At 39.4% G+C, this 16,942-nt stretch overlaps 1 protein-coding gene across 10 annotated transcripts in view; it reads right to left on the reverse strand.

The window, feature by feature from the left end:
• The window catches only part of NBEA (neurobeachin), a 919,734-nt gene that overhangs the window by 66,840 nt on the left and 835,952 nt on the right, over positions 1-16,942 (reverse strand). For all 10 annotated transcript variants that reach the window (XM_073613318.1, XM_073613319.1, XM_073613325.1 and 7 more), the window contains one exon: positions 4,025-4,177. In XM_073613318.1, coding sequence (XP_073469419.1) covers positions 4,025-4,177 — 153 coding nt within the window. The remainder of the gene's footprint in view (positions 1-4,024; positions 4,178-16,942) is intronic.

A 16,942-nucleotide genomic window follows, 5' to 3' on the forward strand; every position in this document is an offset into this window, starting at 1 on the left:
CTGATCCCGCAATCACTACTGAATCCTGTTGTGATGTTAAGGTTGGAGAATATGTCCATAGAAACTAGTCAAATGTTTGGTTCAATCTTGCAATTTTTTCCAGGAACATGAACAATTTTAATTGCTTTGCACTGCATTTTAGTAATTTGCCTATTGGAACCATTTTTTTATGTTTTTTATTTAAAAAGAAGTAATTACTGTCTAATGCCCTGTACACACGGTCGAATTTTACAACGGAAAATGTGTGATAGGACCTTGTTGTTGGAAATTCCGACCGTGTGTGGGCTCCATCACACATTTTCCATCGGAATTTCTGACACACAAAGTTTGAGAGCAGGCTATAAAATTTTCTGACAACAAAATCCGTTGTCGGAAATTCCGATCGTGTGTACACAAATCCGACGCACAAAGTGCCACGCATGCTCAGAATAAATTAAGAGAGGAAAGCTATTGGCTACTGCCCTGTTTATAGTCCCAACGTACGTGTTTTACGTCATCGCGCTCAACTTTGTGTGACCGTGTGTATTTATGACAAGTTTGAGCCAACATCCATCGGAAAAAATCCTAGGATTTTGTTGTCGGAATGTCCGATCAATGTCCGACCGTGTGTAAGTGTTTTGAAAATTCTGGGGTCTATCAGAAGGTTTTGAATCATAATTTGTCTTTCGTCTAAAAAATAAAAGTTATCTATAGACACAGAAAGATGGGTTTTAAAAAATGTGCTTATGTGATTGGTTCAAACCAAATTTTTGTGACTTTAGCTATGTTTTTTTCCCTTTATGAAAAAGGTTTATTTTCTCCATGATATTATTATTATTAATATTATACAGAATTTATATAGCGCCAGTTTGTTTATACATAACAGTTTGCGCAGTGCTTAACATTACAATTTGGTACAAGAGGAATCAGAGAGCCCTGCTCACTAGAGCTTACAATCTAGGAGATATGAAACTATAACTACACTAAATTCTCATATGAATTAATAATGTTTTACGGAGATGCCTTCACTCTATAAGCAATTTGAATAAAATACCATGGACAGGAGCTGGTGTTTCACTTCCAAATAACTCATTATGTCACAAGTGATATATTTTGCAAACATTGCTTCTAGCTTACTATCCATTAAATAGTCTAGAACACGATAAACAGATATCCCTTTATTTTGGCCCATAATTGGAATAAACTGGGCTAGTTTGTCTTTGTGTGCGTTCTATTTTTGGCTATCAGCATCAATTCAGGTCTGCAGGGATTGAGAGGCTGAGTAAGGCTGCAGATGCACATCTGTGAAAGCTTTCTCTTCACTGCTAGATTATGATTGATGAAGCTAGCATTAAGGTAATGTTATCAGGGACTACTTACTGCTCCTGTCCTCTGTGACATCACTGAGGTCAGAATATAACCACGTTAGCATTGAACACAAGCCTTTATTAATGTTTCATGAGTAATTCAGCAGTAATCAGACTGGATTCCATGAGTGAATGAGACCAGTAAAACATTCCCCAAAGTATACAGTGATTTTTTTTTATCTACCTTAAGGACTTCACATACTGTAAGGGTAATAACAAAAAAGGAATTAACTGACTTCTGTGTTTTCTTATCACCGTAAATGGTTATTATAATTATAATTGTAATTATAATACAATTATTATAAATGTTTTTCTAGATAAAGGATTTAGTTTGAAAACCAAATTAAAAGATAAGCCAAAACCAACATTATTGTTGATAACAGTGGTTTGAATTGGCTTCTGAGTCTTCTCAGTGGCTCAGGAGGCGAGATGTTCCTCTAACCTCAATCAAGGTCATGCAAAGTGGTCTATTGCCTCCTGATGCAATTGTGTTAATGTGAGTGGTCATGCTTCCTTGTTCATAGAATTTAGGTGATATAAGGTAAGAGCATATATTGTGATGTAGTTATAGGCTGGAAATTTAACCTCAAACTGCTAATGAGTTTAAAACTAGCAAATTAACTAAATTAAAAAAATGGAATGTATTGTAGAGGAAAATGAATACTATCCTGGGCATCACTGAAAAATACATTACTTTCTAAAAACCCTAACTAAAAAATGCAAAATCTTTAATTTACTTGTTAATTTGCAAATTAATCCAGCACTAATGCGACCATAAAGTTTCTCTGGAATTACTAAGTTATACGCTAAGCCACCCTTAAGCAGGGACCAGCCCAATTTTGATCCATGCATGGGCACTGTGATAGTACAGAAGTTGATCTAAACGACTTCTATACAACCGGTCTGCTTGAAATTTTATTATTATTTTTTTTAATTTTAAGGTTCCATTCAGGATTATGCTGATATTACAATTAATAGCAGGAAATCTTAAATTGCAAGTTCAGACAAAATTAACAACTCAACTATGTGACTGTGAAATCTCTAATTTTAACCATCATCTACTTACCTAAATCTTTATTTATACCAGTTAACCTTGCTACTAAAATGGTCTATAAGCCATTTCCTGAGTAAGGGTAACTGCTGTAATATCACTTTGGAAATATCCACAGACCTGTCACCTTTTCTTCTTGGTTGCAGCTGCTGGACTGATGCTGCCTCCTCTCCCAGTGGTTCAGTGTTATCACTACTGAAGAGACAGTGTCAGACACTTAACCTTCTTGCCACATAAAGGCCTGTTATTTAGTGCAACGCTCTCTGAGCATACAGCTTTATCATCTGCAGCAATGAGTGACAAGGATTGTAGTAAGAAGTGATGATCCCGACATTGTCTATGCCCATCCAAAGTTGCTATCAAGAACTAGAAGAGCACAGTCACGTGTGCAATGCTCTTTATTTAATGTTATTTACGGTATGCTTTATATGGGTTGATAACCTAGGCAACCTTTTTAAAGTAATTGTAAATGCTTGTTTTTTTAAAAATAACAAACGGTTTATACTTACCATGTCTGTGCAATGGAATTGCACAGAGTGGCCCTGAACCTCCTTTTCTCAGTTCCCTTTTTTTCAGGAAAGCCGCTTTCTATGGGGGCACTTGTGCAAGCTCATTTCGGAGCCTTGCTGTCTGTGTCCATAGGCGCAGCGAGACTCCACCCCGCCCCCTTGTTACTGGCTTTGATTGACAGCAGTGGGAGCCAATGGCAACCACTGCCTTAGCAGAGCCTGTGAGACCAAGAAGTTAGGGGAGAGAAGAGCTGCAGATAGGCACAGAACTGGATCAAATGAGGGGTCGGGTTGAGGGGAATACTGATGCCTGAACATGTTTTATCTTAATGCAAGGAATGCATTAATATAACAAATGTTTAGGCTTTAAAACCATTGGGACAAGTTGGGGGTTGTTTAACTCGATGGTAGTGCATAGCAGTGAGTCCAGTCTCTTACAGATGTGCTTTTTAGGTCTTTTTCTGCCTACTTTTATTTAAAAGAAGAAAGAAAGTTCACAAACGAATAGCTTTAAACACAGGGAGTTTCCTCCATCACCACAGAAAAGAACAGTTTTCAGCTTCCTGGCTCTTTTTGCATCTCTACTGCTCAGGCCTCGTGCCTTGGCCCTCCAGATCATCTAAAACACTTCCCAGTGCTTGTGCACCAAAGCTGTACCTGTCAGCTTGTCTCTTTCCCTGCAGCTCCCTGCTGCTCTGTCTTTCCTGTCATGGACAGCATGATGCAGAAATGCACCGCTATTCTCCCTTTCACACACACTGACTCCCAGGAGGGTGGAGCCCGCAACTCTGATTCTGACTCTACTATGAACCCAGCACACATCTGCACCATTAGTGTGCCTGTTCTCTGCAAATCCTGGCCTAGAGTGCCATTTTAGACCAAGGCAACGGCTTCCCCCTGCCACACCACTTTAGGTTATAAAGGTGGAAGTAAACATTAAATTGTGAAATCTAAAGTTTATGATTTTAGTAGTTAAAGGTGAATTTGAAAATTGCAATAACTAGACGCTTACACTTTAAATAGCTAAAGTAATACATTAATAAATACATTTAGATAAAAAGAAAGGAGCCAATAAATATATATCAGTGCAGCTAGACAATAAAAAAAAAAGCACTTACCATTCGGTTGATCCGAACAAAATCTTCAGGATTTTTTGCCCAGGCTGGCAGATCAACATCATTAACAACATTACTATCATCCCTTACACCAAAGTTATAAGCATTGCTATTGACAAACATTTCCGGTAGGTAGTAGAACTCTGGAATTAGCTCCTACAGGTAGAAAATAAAGGATTTAGGTCAACAATCTCAAAGCAATAAAAAAAACACAGTGAAAGCCTTAGTAGGTGCTTCAGGAAAGCATTTTGAGTGGCAAAAAAATCATTTATAAAAAGCAATCATTATTTTTAAGAGATCATACACATTTTAGTCACAGTCATGGTGATTTTTTGACACTGTGCTTCCACATGTGAAGACTTTTACCATTACCAGGGGGTTACAATACTATTATTGGATATATCACATTGCAGATAATGCAGCAGAAGGATGGTGATGTCATGAAAGGTTTTGGCAGAGCATAAGACTATTGTAAAGACACCCACCCTAGATGTTTTTGATGAAATTACACCAATGGATTAATTTTGCCAGTTTAAACTGCAATATGGGTTCTATAGGATGTTTCTATATTTCAGTAAACCGAATATTAGCTAATCCTTCAAAAAGTTTTTTCGGTCAGTAGTTGAAAATGGTTCCACTTTCTATGTGCCTATGCATCACCTAACTGCAAACCTCCCTGCAGCAGCTGGAGTAATTACGTTTTGCTTCCGTAATCTTAGTATGGAGTATTAAATTCACAGACGACAACTCCCAAAAACATTAATCTAGTCTGCAATGTAACATGACCAAAATAATGTTCCTGTACTAGAAACTGGAGATAATCTCTTCTCAATTAAAAGCTGCACTGAAACCTTAGCACCGTGCTACTCAAAAACACAACACCACGACATATATATATATATATATATATATATATATATATATATATATATATATATATATATATAGAAGGGTTTTTTGGTGGAAAAAAAAAAAAATTGAGCGTATGTTAGAAAATAGATATGAAACAAAGGCAGCGCTCACCTTGGCCACAAGCCTTTGTATATCAAAATTTGGCAAATTACAGTCACAGGTAGAAGGAATTAGGTAACAGACAGAACCAGACATGTAGGTCGCAGGCCATTGACTCCACAGTTATTGGTGATATAGTGTTAACTACTTGAGCTGGTGCACTTGTATATTTTCTATAAAGAGCCATTTTTACATTTCAGCTATGGGTCTGCTGTTTCAGCAATTACTTTCTAGTAAGATATTGCAGAGATAAATTTTATATATATAATTTTTTTTTTTGAGGGAACAAACAAGTCTGTAGCAGCATTGCCATTTGTACAAATAAAGGCAAGTTATTTACAGTATAAACCAATACATTTTAATGTGTTTTTTTTTCTTGCTTGTAATGTGACATTACCAGAAAGACTGGTCGTAAGCTGCGTTTTTAGTCTTAATTAATCAGGATTAAATATGAGCAGCATTTATTAAAAACAAAAATATTCTTCAGAGGCTGCTGGAGTTACCATACAAGCCTTTGATCTGCTCAGTTTGCTAAGCTATAATGATTTCTTGCCATAATGACTATTATTTTTGGTAGAGAGGGCAATGAGAGCTTATTATATTCACGTGGCTGAAAATAAACATCAACATTCAAATATAAACCATACAATGGCAAAATAACAGGCCCATATCCCTTTTGAAAGTGGATGTGAAAATCCTGGCAAAAATCCTTGTATACAGATTGAAATCCTACCTGACAAAGATCTACTAGGGCTAGGGATGAGATAACGTGTGTTTGGATCTTAGTCTGAACCTATCTGAGCTATCCAGGAAGCTTTCACTGCACACCGCCAATCATACGCGGCTAGGGCATTATCCCATTCCACATCTGTACGAATACACACTTTGTGTATGATTGGCCGCTTATGATTGCCAGTGTACAGTGACAGCTTCATGGTGGGAAAGTTCAGGCGGGTTTGCACTAGGACCCAAACACGCCTGAGCTCATCTCTGATTGGGAGGAAGTGGGCTTTATACTGCAGAGAGAAACCTGGAATATATCAGACACTCTCCATCATCCTTTGGTTGAAAGCTAACAAACCCCCATGCCTATTCTTTCAACAGATGCTAAAAAAGCAACTGATAGCATAGGCTTGGTTTTTAAGCATGACGTTCTACAACAATTAGGCCTGGGTAAGAAAATGCTTTAGTGAGCTGGGGCACTATAAAGTTGTCCAGCAGCAATGTTTAATGTTAACAACAATTTTATTCCTGTTGCTGATAAAAACAGCATACGACAAGGATGCCTTCTCTCCCTCAAGATTTTGTGCTTTTATTGGATGCATTATTGTGAAAAATCAGAAACAACCCAAACATCACAGAGGTCTAGATAGGCTTAATGCAACATAAACCACAGCTTTTGCAGGGGACATCCTGTTTTCCATAACCAGGCCCAGATCTCCCTGCCAAATATTATGGCTGAACACTTTAGATTTCAGGAACTCTCTAATTTTAGGATTGATCTGAGTAATTCAGAAACTCTACTTATTACTCTATAACACAGTGATGTAACTGTCAGGGCTGGGCTCAGCCCTTCCTTCTCTGAGCTGGCCGCTCAGCTGTCGGCTAATTGCCAGCTCCTTTCTCTCCACAGTGACTCAGCTGTTGTTAATCTGCTTGTCAGTCCTACCTACTTAAAGCCGTCCAGCTCACTTCATCTCTGCCTTCGCCTTTGGTCACATCTCAGAGACTTTTCTCCTGCATTCCTGTTGAAGACTTGCTCGGCTGACGTCCCTTCTGGCTCCTGATCCTGCTTGCTGTACTACTAGGTTGATCTCTGGCTCTCTGACATTGGCATTGGCTGACTACCCGATCTGGTTACTGAACTCTGGCTATGTATTGACTACGCTTACTCTGTTTACCTTTTTATTATTATTAAACAAGTGTGATTAACTATACTTCTGTCTCGGTCTGATTCATGGTTTCTGACAGTAACTCAACTACTCCCTGCCTTCCCTTTCTCTTGGCAGCACTTTATCATCTATTTTGGCATTCAATTCACTAATGATTTCAGAGACATAATTTCCCAATGCTCCTACAGGTGGTACAAAGGGACTTGTGGGAATGGAAAAAGGGTGCAAACATTGGAAATTAATGTCCTCCCTAGAATACTTTTTTACCTCCAAAATACTTCCCGCTGAGCTGCCAGATCAGTTTTTCTGTCCGGTACGTACGTTTTTTCAGACCTTTGTACTGGGAAACCAGAAAGTCAGAATTGCCTTCTCCATTCTGAGAAGGGCTAAAACCACAGGTGGGCTAGGACTGTAGATCTCCAATTATATTATAAAGCATCAGTACTGATGTGAATAGTGAACTGGAAATCAGAAATCCTTTTGGCTAAGATCAAGTGTAGTATCTGTTCTTATCAGTTGCCAAATGGTGGTGCTGTGCTAACGGACCCTGATCCATGGCGGTGGATTAGAGGTGGAGGTGGCTATGCAAATCCACTTGGCATAATGATAACCTGGACGGTTAGTATCAGGGAGGACCAAAACTGTACTGCTCGACGAACGTAGGGACGTTATTAGGCCTCCTTTAGAGAAAGCCGGAAGGGTTTCCCCCTGATATGGACAGAGAACCACTGGGTCTGGCCGAAGGGATGGGTCCCTGGCCTTCTGGCCTAGATTGGTTCCTGTCAGTTTTCCGGAAAGAAGACTTGCTCCCCCTTTCCCACCGGGGGGGTAGTATTTCCCGAATGCAATTAGGCGGGAGCAATGGTGGAGCCTTAGGGTTAGGAGGCTCTCCCCAAGCTTTCAGAGCTCCAGGCCTTCCTGGTTGGGATAGGGCTGCACCAGCCTGGCTGCAGGCCAGGGCTGGAGAAAAGTCTGTGGTGTATGTGCTCCTGGAGTGGCAGTCCAGGGTTGCCATAATTCTCAGGCGGGTTTGCACTAGGACCCAAACACGCCTGAGCTCATCTCTGATTGGGAGGAAGTGGGCTTTATACCGCAGAGAGAAACCTGGAATATATCAGACACTCTCCACAGTTGAGAGGCATTGTGAGTTTTGTTGGCACTATGGTCACTACACTTACACACTTTTTTTGCACCTGCCTCTAGGGCCTGAGCCTTTTGGCTAGGACCAGAGGAATTTTTGATTCCTAGCCGAAGGGCCAGTCACTGGATTGCACAATAGCCACTTTCACTTCCTCTTCTCATTTCCTTCTCCCCACTTTCTTTTACCGTATTTATTTATCCCTGTGTTTGTCACTTTTTTTGTACCCTTTTGTTTGATGTACACGTTTGTCACTGTGTGACTGGTAGGGTGTGGGTCTTTGGGCCTACCCTGAAAGTCTTGAGAGGGGGTGGACATAGACTTCTGGCTTGGTTCGCCCTCTCTCATGGGGTCTCCCTTCGGGGGAGCCCCACCAAGTACTTGGGTGGGTCTGTTTCGGCAGACCATCTTGTTTTTAGCCAGACGGGCTATAGTAAGTACCACAGTCCCCGTCTGGAGCCTAACACCCTGGGGGATCAGGGTATGGTCCTTCCTAGGGAGGACCATAGTACACCCGTTGCATGTTTTGTGTTTTTTTTGTTTATGTAGTTAATCCTTGCATTAGGGAGAGGAACCCACTGCAAAACTCATTTTCCCTGGAGTTTAGCCTCAAATACTTTAGCAATACTTTAATGAATGTTTTTAAATTTTTAGTGAAACTCTCAAAAAAAAGCCCTGGGGAAAGGAGGTCCCTATTAATACCTTTTGCAAGTTTCTCTATGAGATATCAGCAAAGACAGCAAAAATCCACCTCTCAAATACGTCATATGAAAGTTATGCTAAAACACATAGGCTTAATATCTGAGACACCGAGCCTTCATATTTGGAAATAAAACATTGTATAACTGATTTGTAAATAAGATCCACGTTTTTTACTGCTTTATTAAAACCTGAAAATACATTTTCTGGCAAACTATACTGCATTGGAGAAAATCTCAAAACACACTTGTAATTTACAGGCTTGTGACAGGCCTGAGCTGTTGAAAAATTAAAGAGATTTTCAGGAATGTCTCGGCGTGATAAAAGGCGACTATTAACGCTATCAAAACTGTATACCTCCTGAATCAAAACTGACATTTCATTTTAATACATTCCGCTAGAAAAGCTTACTGTTTTTATGGCTACTCTATGAAATGAAAGCCTGAAGGAGGTGTTTTTCACTCTCCTATCACTATCACAGAGAGTTTTATGGCTTCCATATTTCTTCTCAGCTAAAGGTGATCCCTGGGCATCTATTAAGTTGGAATGAGCCTCACTACGGGTCAGCAAGTCAGTCCACATCATCTCCATTAACTGTATTAATTTACACTATGTCACCTTAACGACGTCTTGTCACAACAACCCTTTCACACAACAACAAATTATACCCAGAAAGTCATAAAACAATTTTGAGAGGCTTTAGGGTCAGATTAGCATTCAACAGTAGGTTCTTTAGATGTCAACTGTCATAGGGAAGGTTGGAAAGGGGCAGACAGGAAAGGAAAGTCATCAGACTGCAGAGCGAGTTAAGGTTGTTTCCGGGTGACTTGCTTCCTGATACGTCATTTTAAGCCGTTATTTCTTCCTAATATTCTTTTTTACTACAAAGAAAAGACCATTTTACTACCAAGAAGAAATTTTATTTTATTCCTATTTTTAATTTTTTCCCCCTTTTTCTCCATAATTTTTTCACTCAATCCCTGCAACTCTATATTCATTTAAATGATAACCACTTTATGACACATACCCACCACTACTACCTTTTTGCACTATTTAGATTCATATTATCACCTTTTATGGAACTTACTGGGTTCATTATTAATTAGGATCCAAAGTACTATTACTACAAATTATACACATACTCAATATTTTGTTCCCAGATATGCTTTTTTCAATAACTACACTTCAGCCCCGTTTGATGAGACCTCCGTCACTTTTTGCACTTATCTTCTCTGCCCGATTGTCGCATCCATCTATATGCCGCCTCAGCTCCCGTGGAGAGGCTATGTTCCTGACTCACCCTGCGCCCACCGCCATGTACAGCACTCGCTGTCTGAGTTGGTGAGTGTGTCTGGTTCAATATTTACCGTATATACACTAGATGTTCATTCACCTTGTTACTCCCTTTACATTATCAGTATGGTTAATTTTACTTCTATACATATTCAATAGGAATTTTTGGATGCATCAGCTCCTAATGAGTGGAAATACATCCATCCACAAAATGCGTCAAGCTCTGTTGTGATGCCCTAGCTACATCTTATATGCAACCAGACTTATTGAACCACCATCTCATGTACTCAACTATATTACTTGTTCCTACTCAGTGGATGTATATTTACCGTATGGGTACATTTGTCGGTATCTGGCATGTTGTCGCTTACATTATTATGCTATACCACCAGAATCATGTGCTGTTATAACTGTACCTTTTTACTATGCCTATGCCATGTGCACGAGTCTTATATGTACATGAAATCCATACTTTTTATTGTTTGTATATTATTAAACATTCCATAGTGAAACTCAAACACGGTGTAATTTACCTCCACTATCCAAACGCTTCATTTTAAAGTCCCAATTTCCCTTTATTATTACCCAATACAGGGATGGAGGCACTTTGTTGTGCTTCATTCAAAGTCTCAACTCCCCCTCTTTTTCTTACTACCAAGAAAGGACCATTTATTGGAGAATCAAAGCAGATCTAAATTTAAAATACAATAAAATGCAGCTTACCAGAGCAACTGTACCATATCTATGGTGCATCAGCTATGTCACTCTAGGCTGCTCCCTGGAGTTGGCCTACAAACCCTGACACAACTTCTGATATCCGTTACATAGGGAACGGTGGGGATTGCAGTTCAGACCGCTGATAATTGGTGGAGATGCCAGTTATTTTCACAGGAAGTTACAAATGCAATGGAATTCTGACAGGAGATATTTTTCTGTACTTGCAGAAAACGTACTTAAAAAAATTAAAATAAATGCAGACACCACATCAAAGGACCGGTAAGTTGCAATATATTACACATTTTTGTTCTTGTGCTTAGATTTAATGATCATATTAGAAACATTGCACTTTTTTTTAAGTTTCTAATTTTATGTATGTGTAGCAACCACATTTTCTGATTATATATCTAAGCTCTGCTTTATTGGTATGATTGCAACCGTTATGCATTCCTGTCCATGTGAATGGGCAGTTTTGTCAGTAGAAGGTGGGTTTGTGACCAAGCAGGATCTTTGCTGTGTGCAACTCTGCTAACACACGCTAACACACTCTATATAACCAATACACTTAATAATTCTTTAGCATTCAACACAGGTAGGTGAACTAAAATATGATCATAAAAGTAATAATGTAAAAGCCCATGAAAGCAGCTTTTTTTGCATGCATGGTTCAACAGAGATACAATAGCATTTTGGGAAAAGTGGGGTCATCCATAGTCACAGTGAAGGGGCTAAGATTACAATACATTGACTGCCAGCTGGTATTCACCTGAAATAGGAGATCTGTGCTAAGATTGCTTAGTCAGAAAAATGAATCACCCTTCTGAACTTACAGTCAAAGAACAGAAAATGAGAGACATACAGTGGGGACAGAAAGTATTCAGACCCCCTTAAATTTTTCACTCTTTGTTATATTGCAGCCATTTGCTAAAATCATTTAACTTAATTTTTTTTCCTCATTAATGTACACACAGCACCCCATATTGACAGAAAAACACAGAATTGTTGACATTTTTGCAGATTTATTAAAAAAGTAAAACTGAAATATCACATGGTCCTAAGTATTCAGACCCTTTGCTCAGTATTTAGTAGAAGCACCCTTTTGATCTAATACAGCCACGAGTCTTTTTGGGAAAGATGTAACAAGTTTTTTACACCTGGATTTGGGGATCCTCTGCCATTCCTCCTTGCAGATCCTCTCCAGTTCTGTGAGGTTGGATGGTAAACGTTGGTGGACAGCCATTTTTAGGTCTCTCCAGAGATGCTCAATTGGGTTTAAGTCAGGGCTTTGGCTGGGCCATTTAAGAACAGTCACGAAGTTGTTGTGAAGCCACTCCTTCGTTATTTTAGCTGTGTGCTTAGGGTCATTGTCTTGTTGGAAGGTAAACCTTCGGCCCAGTCTGAGGTCCTGAGCACTCTGGAGAAGGTTTTTGTCCAGGATATCCCTGTTCTTGGCCGCATTCATCTTTCCCTCGATTGCAACCAGTCGTCCTGTCCCTGCAGCTGAAAAACACCCCACAGCATGACGCTGCCACCACCATGCTTCACTGTTGGGACTGTATTGGACAGGTGATGAGCAGTGTCTGGTTTTCTCCACACATACCGCTTAGAATTAAGGCCAAAAAGTTCTATCTTGGTCTCATCAGACCAGAGAATCTTATTTCTCACCATCTTGGAGTCCTTCAGGCGTTTTTTAGCAAATTCCATTAAGGCTTTCATGTGTCTTGCACTGGGGAGAGGCTTCCGTCGGGCCACTCTGCCATAAAGCCCCAACTGGTGGAGGGATGCAGTGATGGTTGACTTTCTACAACCTTCTCCAATCTCCCGACTGAATCTCTGGAGCTCAGCCACAGTGATCTTTGGGTTCTTCTTTACCTCTCTCACCAAGGCTCTTCTCCCCCGATAGCTCAGTTTGGCCAGACGGCCAGCTCTAGGAAGGGTTCTGGTCGTCCCAAACGTCTGCCATTTAAGGATTATGGAGGCCACTGTGCTCTTAGGAACCTTAAGTGCAGCAGAAATTTTTTTTGTAACCTTGGCCAGATCTGTGCCTTGCCACAATTCTGCCTCTGAGCTCTTCATTCAGTTTATTTGATTCTCATTTGCTCTGACATGCACTGTGAGCTGTAAGGTCTTATATAGACAGGTGTGTAGCTTTCCTAATCAAGTCCAATCAGTATAATCAAACACAGCTGGACTCAAATGAAGGTGTAGAACCATCTCAAGGATGATCAGAAGAAATGTACAGCACCTGAGTTAAATATATGAGTGTCACAGCAAAGGGTCTGAATACTTAGGACCATGTGATATTTCACTTTTTCTTTTTTAATAAATTTTTAAAAAATGTCAACAATTCTGTGTTTTTCTGTCAATATGGGGTGCTGTGTGTACATTAATGAGGAAAAGAAAATGAACTTAAATGATTTTAGCAAATGGCTGCAATATAACAAAGAGTGAAAAATTTGGGGGGGGGGGGGGGCGAATACTTTCCGTCCCCACTGTATACACAGTGCACAAGAATATTTTGGCTTCATTCACATTGGGATAGATATACAAGAATATCTAACCCTAAGTGTTCTAGTTTCATGTTCTTCTCATGGAGGTCATGGAAAATAGGTGGCAAATCCACAAAACTGCTGGCCCGTACTGAGTCATTTAGGGTCAATACTAAAAGTCCTATAGGAACAAGAGAAAAATTACCATTAAACAAAAAGCTAAAGCCTCCTGGCAAAATTCACTCTAGTCACAAAGTTAGAGAGTAGAACACCAAAATAGGTTGAAGGCACTCCATGTAGTTTTTCTTCTTACTAACATGGGGGAATCTTCACTTAAAATATTACAGCTATCCCCTAAGGAGCACCTTTGCTTTCTCAGTAGCCGTCATCATGAATGGGTCTGCAATAAGTCAGCCCAGTCATTTAAGACTGTGATGCCTTACGAACAATAACTTAACCACAGTGTGATGTCTCGTCTCCTTAATCACATCAGCAATAGATAATAACACCTCTGGAGAAAAATGAACATACTAAGCTTTACAGCACTGCTACTTCAGCCATGGCAGCATGGGAGCAACCAAATTATTAAGTGCCATACAATAAAAAATAAAACTCCAACAGACCTGAACCTCATTAAACATGTTCAGCTGACCATTGGCACAGGGCTCTGAAAATTTCCCGGTCTTTTGTTATAACTGGTTGTTACAAGCCAACAGCCAGCTTGACATTTTACATAGCCATTAGATATGATTAGTGGAATAGCCCCTGAATTGTCATGCCCCTGATATGATTAGTGGAATAGCCCCTGAATTGTCATGCAATTTGTACAAAATGGAAGACAGAATGTGGAAATGCCACACACCGGAACCAGCCACTACATAGGGAGGTAAAAATATGGCTTCAGCCTCAACGCCTCCTGGCCATGGGTCACTTTGTGTACAAAATGGAGTTGACATTACAATTTCTAATGATCACCCCCAGAATGTCCTATTCATAAATAAAAATATCTGTGTAGAGAATCTCCTTAAGATTTTAGGCTGAAAACTTTAAAACATACACTCTATGACAACAGACTGTGTACTTTTATGGTCATGATAAAACAGTAAGCATGCACAGTGCATAAAAGAGGCAATAACTAAGATTCTCTATCAAGTTCACAATGCTTTGTGTTGGCTGGATTAATCTAATGTGCGTTGTTGCATAATATCCCCGGGCAAGTGAAGCAAAAGCCACGGCTGAGGAGAAAAAGCCCACATTTTAAATGGATCTTGTCATTAATGCTTTATTAATTGCCCCAGGCCATGCAAGCTCGGTGTCGGGTAAGCCGTTACAATATGACACTTTAAGGTCAAATCCAATTCCTGCTGTGTTTTATGGAGTAGACCAAATATTGAGTTAACAGCGGGAAGGCAGAATTTATTGTATTTCTCCTCTTACCTCTGTGGCACAAACATTTGATCTAAATTAAAGCAGAAATTTTAATAGAAGCAGAAAACCTTTAGTACTCAAGATCAAACAAACATCAATTGTTTTAAACAGCTACAATAATTCTTGCAGGATTGTTAGTCTGCTTTCAAAATTATTCCCCACACAGATGTTCAATTTTAGAACAACTTCCTGGGCAATCGCTTTATAGGGTTAAATAAATGGACGCATTAATTACTGACAGCAATATGGTAACATATTTACAATGTGCCAGGCAAAATACAGAGGATAATTACAATGGCACATTGACAACTATTACACACAAGTATGATAGGGTTATTAAAAAAGTATTAATCTTAAGTCTTATGTATCATAAGGTTTTTGCTGGTCAGGGCCATAGACAAGATGTTGGGGGGGGGGGGGGGGGGGGGAGTATTTTATGCTTTACTTCATTTGCACATTTTAGAAAGACTGTAGAAAACATGAAGTAGAATTATAAGACTCTGCCATACAAATAACAGTCACAAATTGCTTTTCAGATTCCTGGTTGATAAGACTATACAGTCCATTGGCAGATAAACATGTAAAGCATAATATAATATATACAATAGGAATGAGCTGAGTGGTTTTGCTAGATATTCCTCAAAACTAGCCTCAAATTACACCATGCAGACTGTTTAGTAGAAATTTGCTTGAAAAACTAAAATAACACGACTTTACTTTTAAAGTAAAGTCAGTACTAACATGGTGAATAATAGCGATTTTTAATTAAAGTCATATTAATGATAATTGCCACTGTAATTCTTACTTGATGTGTACCTAGAAAGAAATCCTTTTCTTTAATCACTTGCCATCAATAGACTACAATTAAATAAACGGCCTGGGATTCAAGTGATTAAAAGAAGCTCATGGCTGCAGCCACAGTTGTTTGCCATTTCCTGGGTGATTTTAAGGTTTGACATGTTTGGTATCTATTTACTCGAAGCAACTCCATATTTTAAGTGTTTTACCAAAAAAAAAAAATAATTTTGTGTATTTTTTTTTACTGAAACTGGGTATTTAATAATCAGTTTGCACAAATATTGTGCAACATAAAAAATGTAAACTACCTCTATTTTATTTTATAGCGTCCCTGCTTTCAAAAAATTTACTGTATTTATTGGCGTATAACACGCACTTTTTCACCCTGAAAATCGGGTGCAAAAAGCGTGTGCGTGTTATACGCCAATACTTCAATTTAAACTGTCAGATTACATACAGTGAGAATCCCCTGTTTACTTGGCGGCCTCTGTAATAGGAAGTCCTGTCTCCTGGGCCGCCATTGGACCACTGTTCTGTCTATCATAGGAGATTCTCACTGTATGTAATCTGTGGGCACTCGTCTCCCCCCTCGCTGTCACCTCTAGGCTGCAGATGGGCATCGATCAGGCTGCACTGATGGCAATGGTGAGGCTGCTGCATTGATGGCACTTGTGAGGCTGCATTGACGTAGACTGATGAGGCTGCATTGATGGCACTTGTGAGGCTGCAGATGGGCATTGATGGCAAAGGTGAGGCTGCAGATGGGCACTGACCCTTATTTTGCATCAAAGTTCCTTATTTAAAGTTTAAGTTTTTTTTCCTGTAATTTCCCTCTTAAAATGAATGTGCGTGTTATACGCTGATAAATACGGTAATTGTTGGGGGGGGGGGTTTCAAGTAATTTTCTAGCAAATAAAATGCAGATTTTAACATGTGCCTGTAAGATTAAAAAATTGCGAATTTAAAGTGGTTAAGAGGATTTATCCCCCCCCCCCCACAAAAAAAAGTAGAAATGTTATTTTAAATATTTTTTTCACTATTGTTGTCCATTTGTATGAAAAGTTAAGGTGTGTGTGTGTGTGTGTGCGTGTGTGCGTGTGTTTGTTTCTATTTTTTTTCAATTTTAAAAACAATTTCCAGATTTCCAGCTGAAGAGATGCAGTTTTTGGTAAAATTCAGGATAGCTGAAAGGAAGACCACTGCACCCACAAATACCACCATAAACCACCACAAAGCTGAAATAGATGGTTGAGTGGGATGTGTACTGCCTACTTGCACATTATGGCACCTCCTAGTGTGCCTTTCTCCACTGGTGACAGGTTGACACCCCGATCTCTGTTTCATCCAACATCTCCCCTGCTGCTCCTTCCAGTTTCCACAGTGCTCCTCTTCAATCAAGGGATGGCCACTTATGATGTAATTCTTGTAAATTACATTATTCCTTGCATCTGATTCT

The sequence above is a fragment of the Aquarana catesbeiana genome, linkage group LG02 (genome assembly GCF_042186555.1).
Source record: "Aquarana catesbeiana isolate 2022-GZ linkage group LG02, ASM4218655v1, whole genome shotgun sequence".
In the NCBI taxonomy this organism is placed as follows: Eukaryota; Metazoa; Chordata; class Amphibia; order Anura; family Ranidae; genus Aquarana; species Aquarana catesbeiana.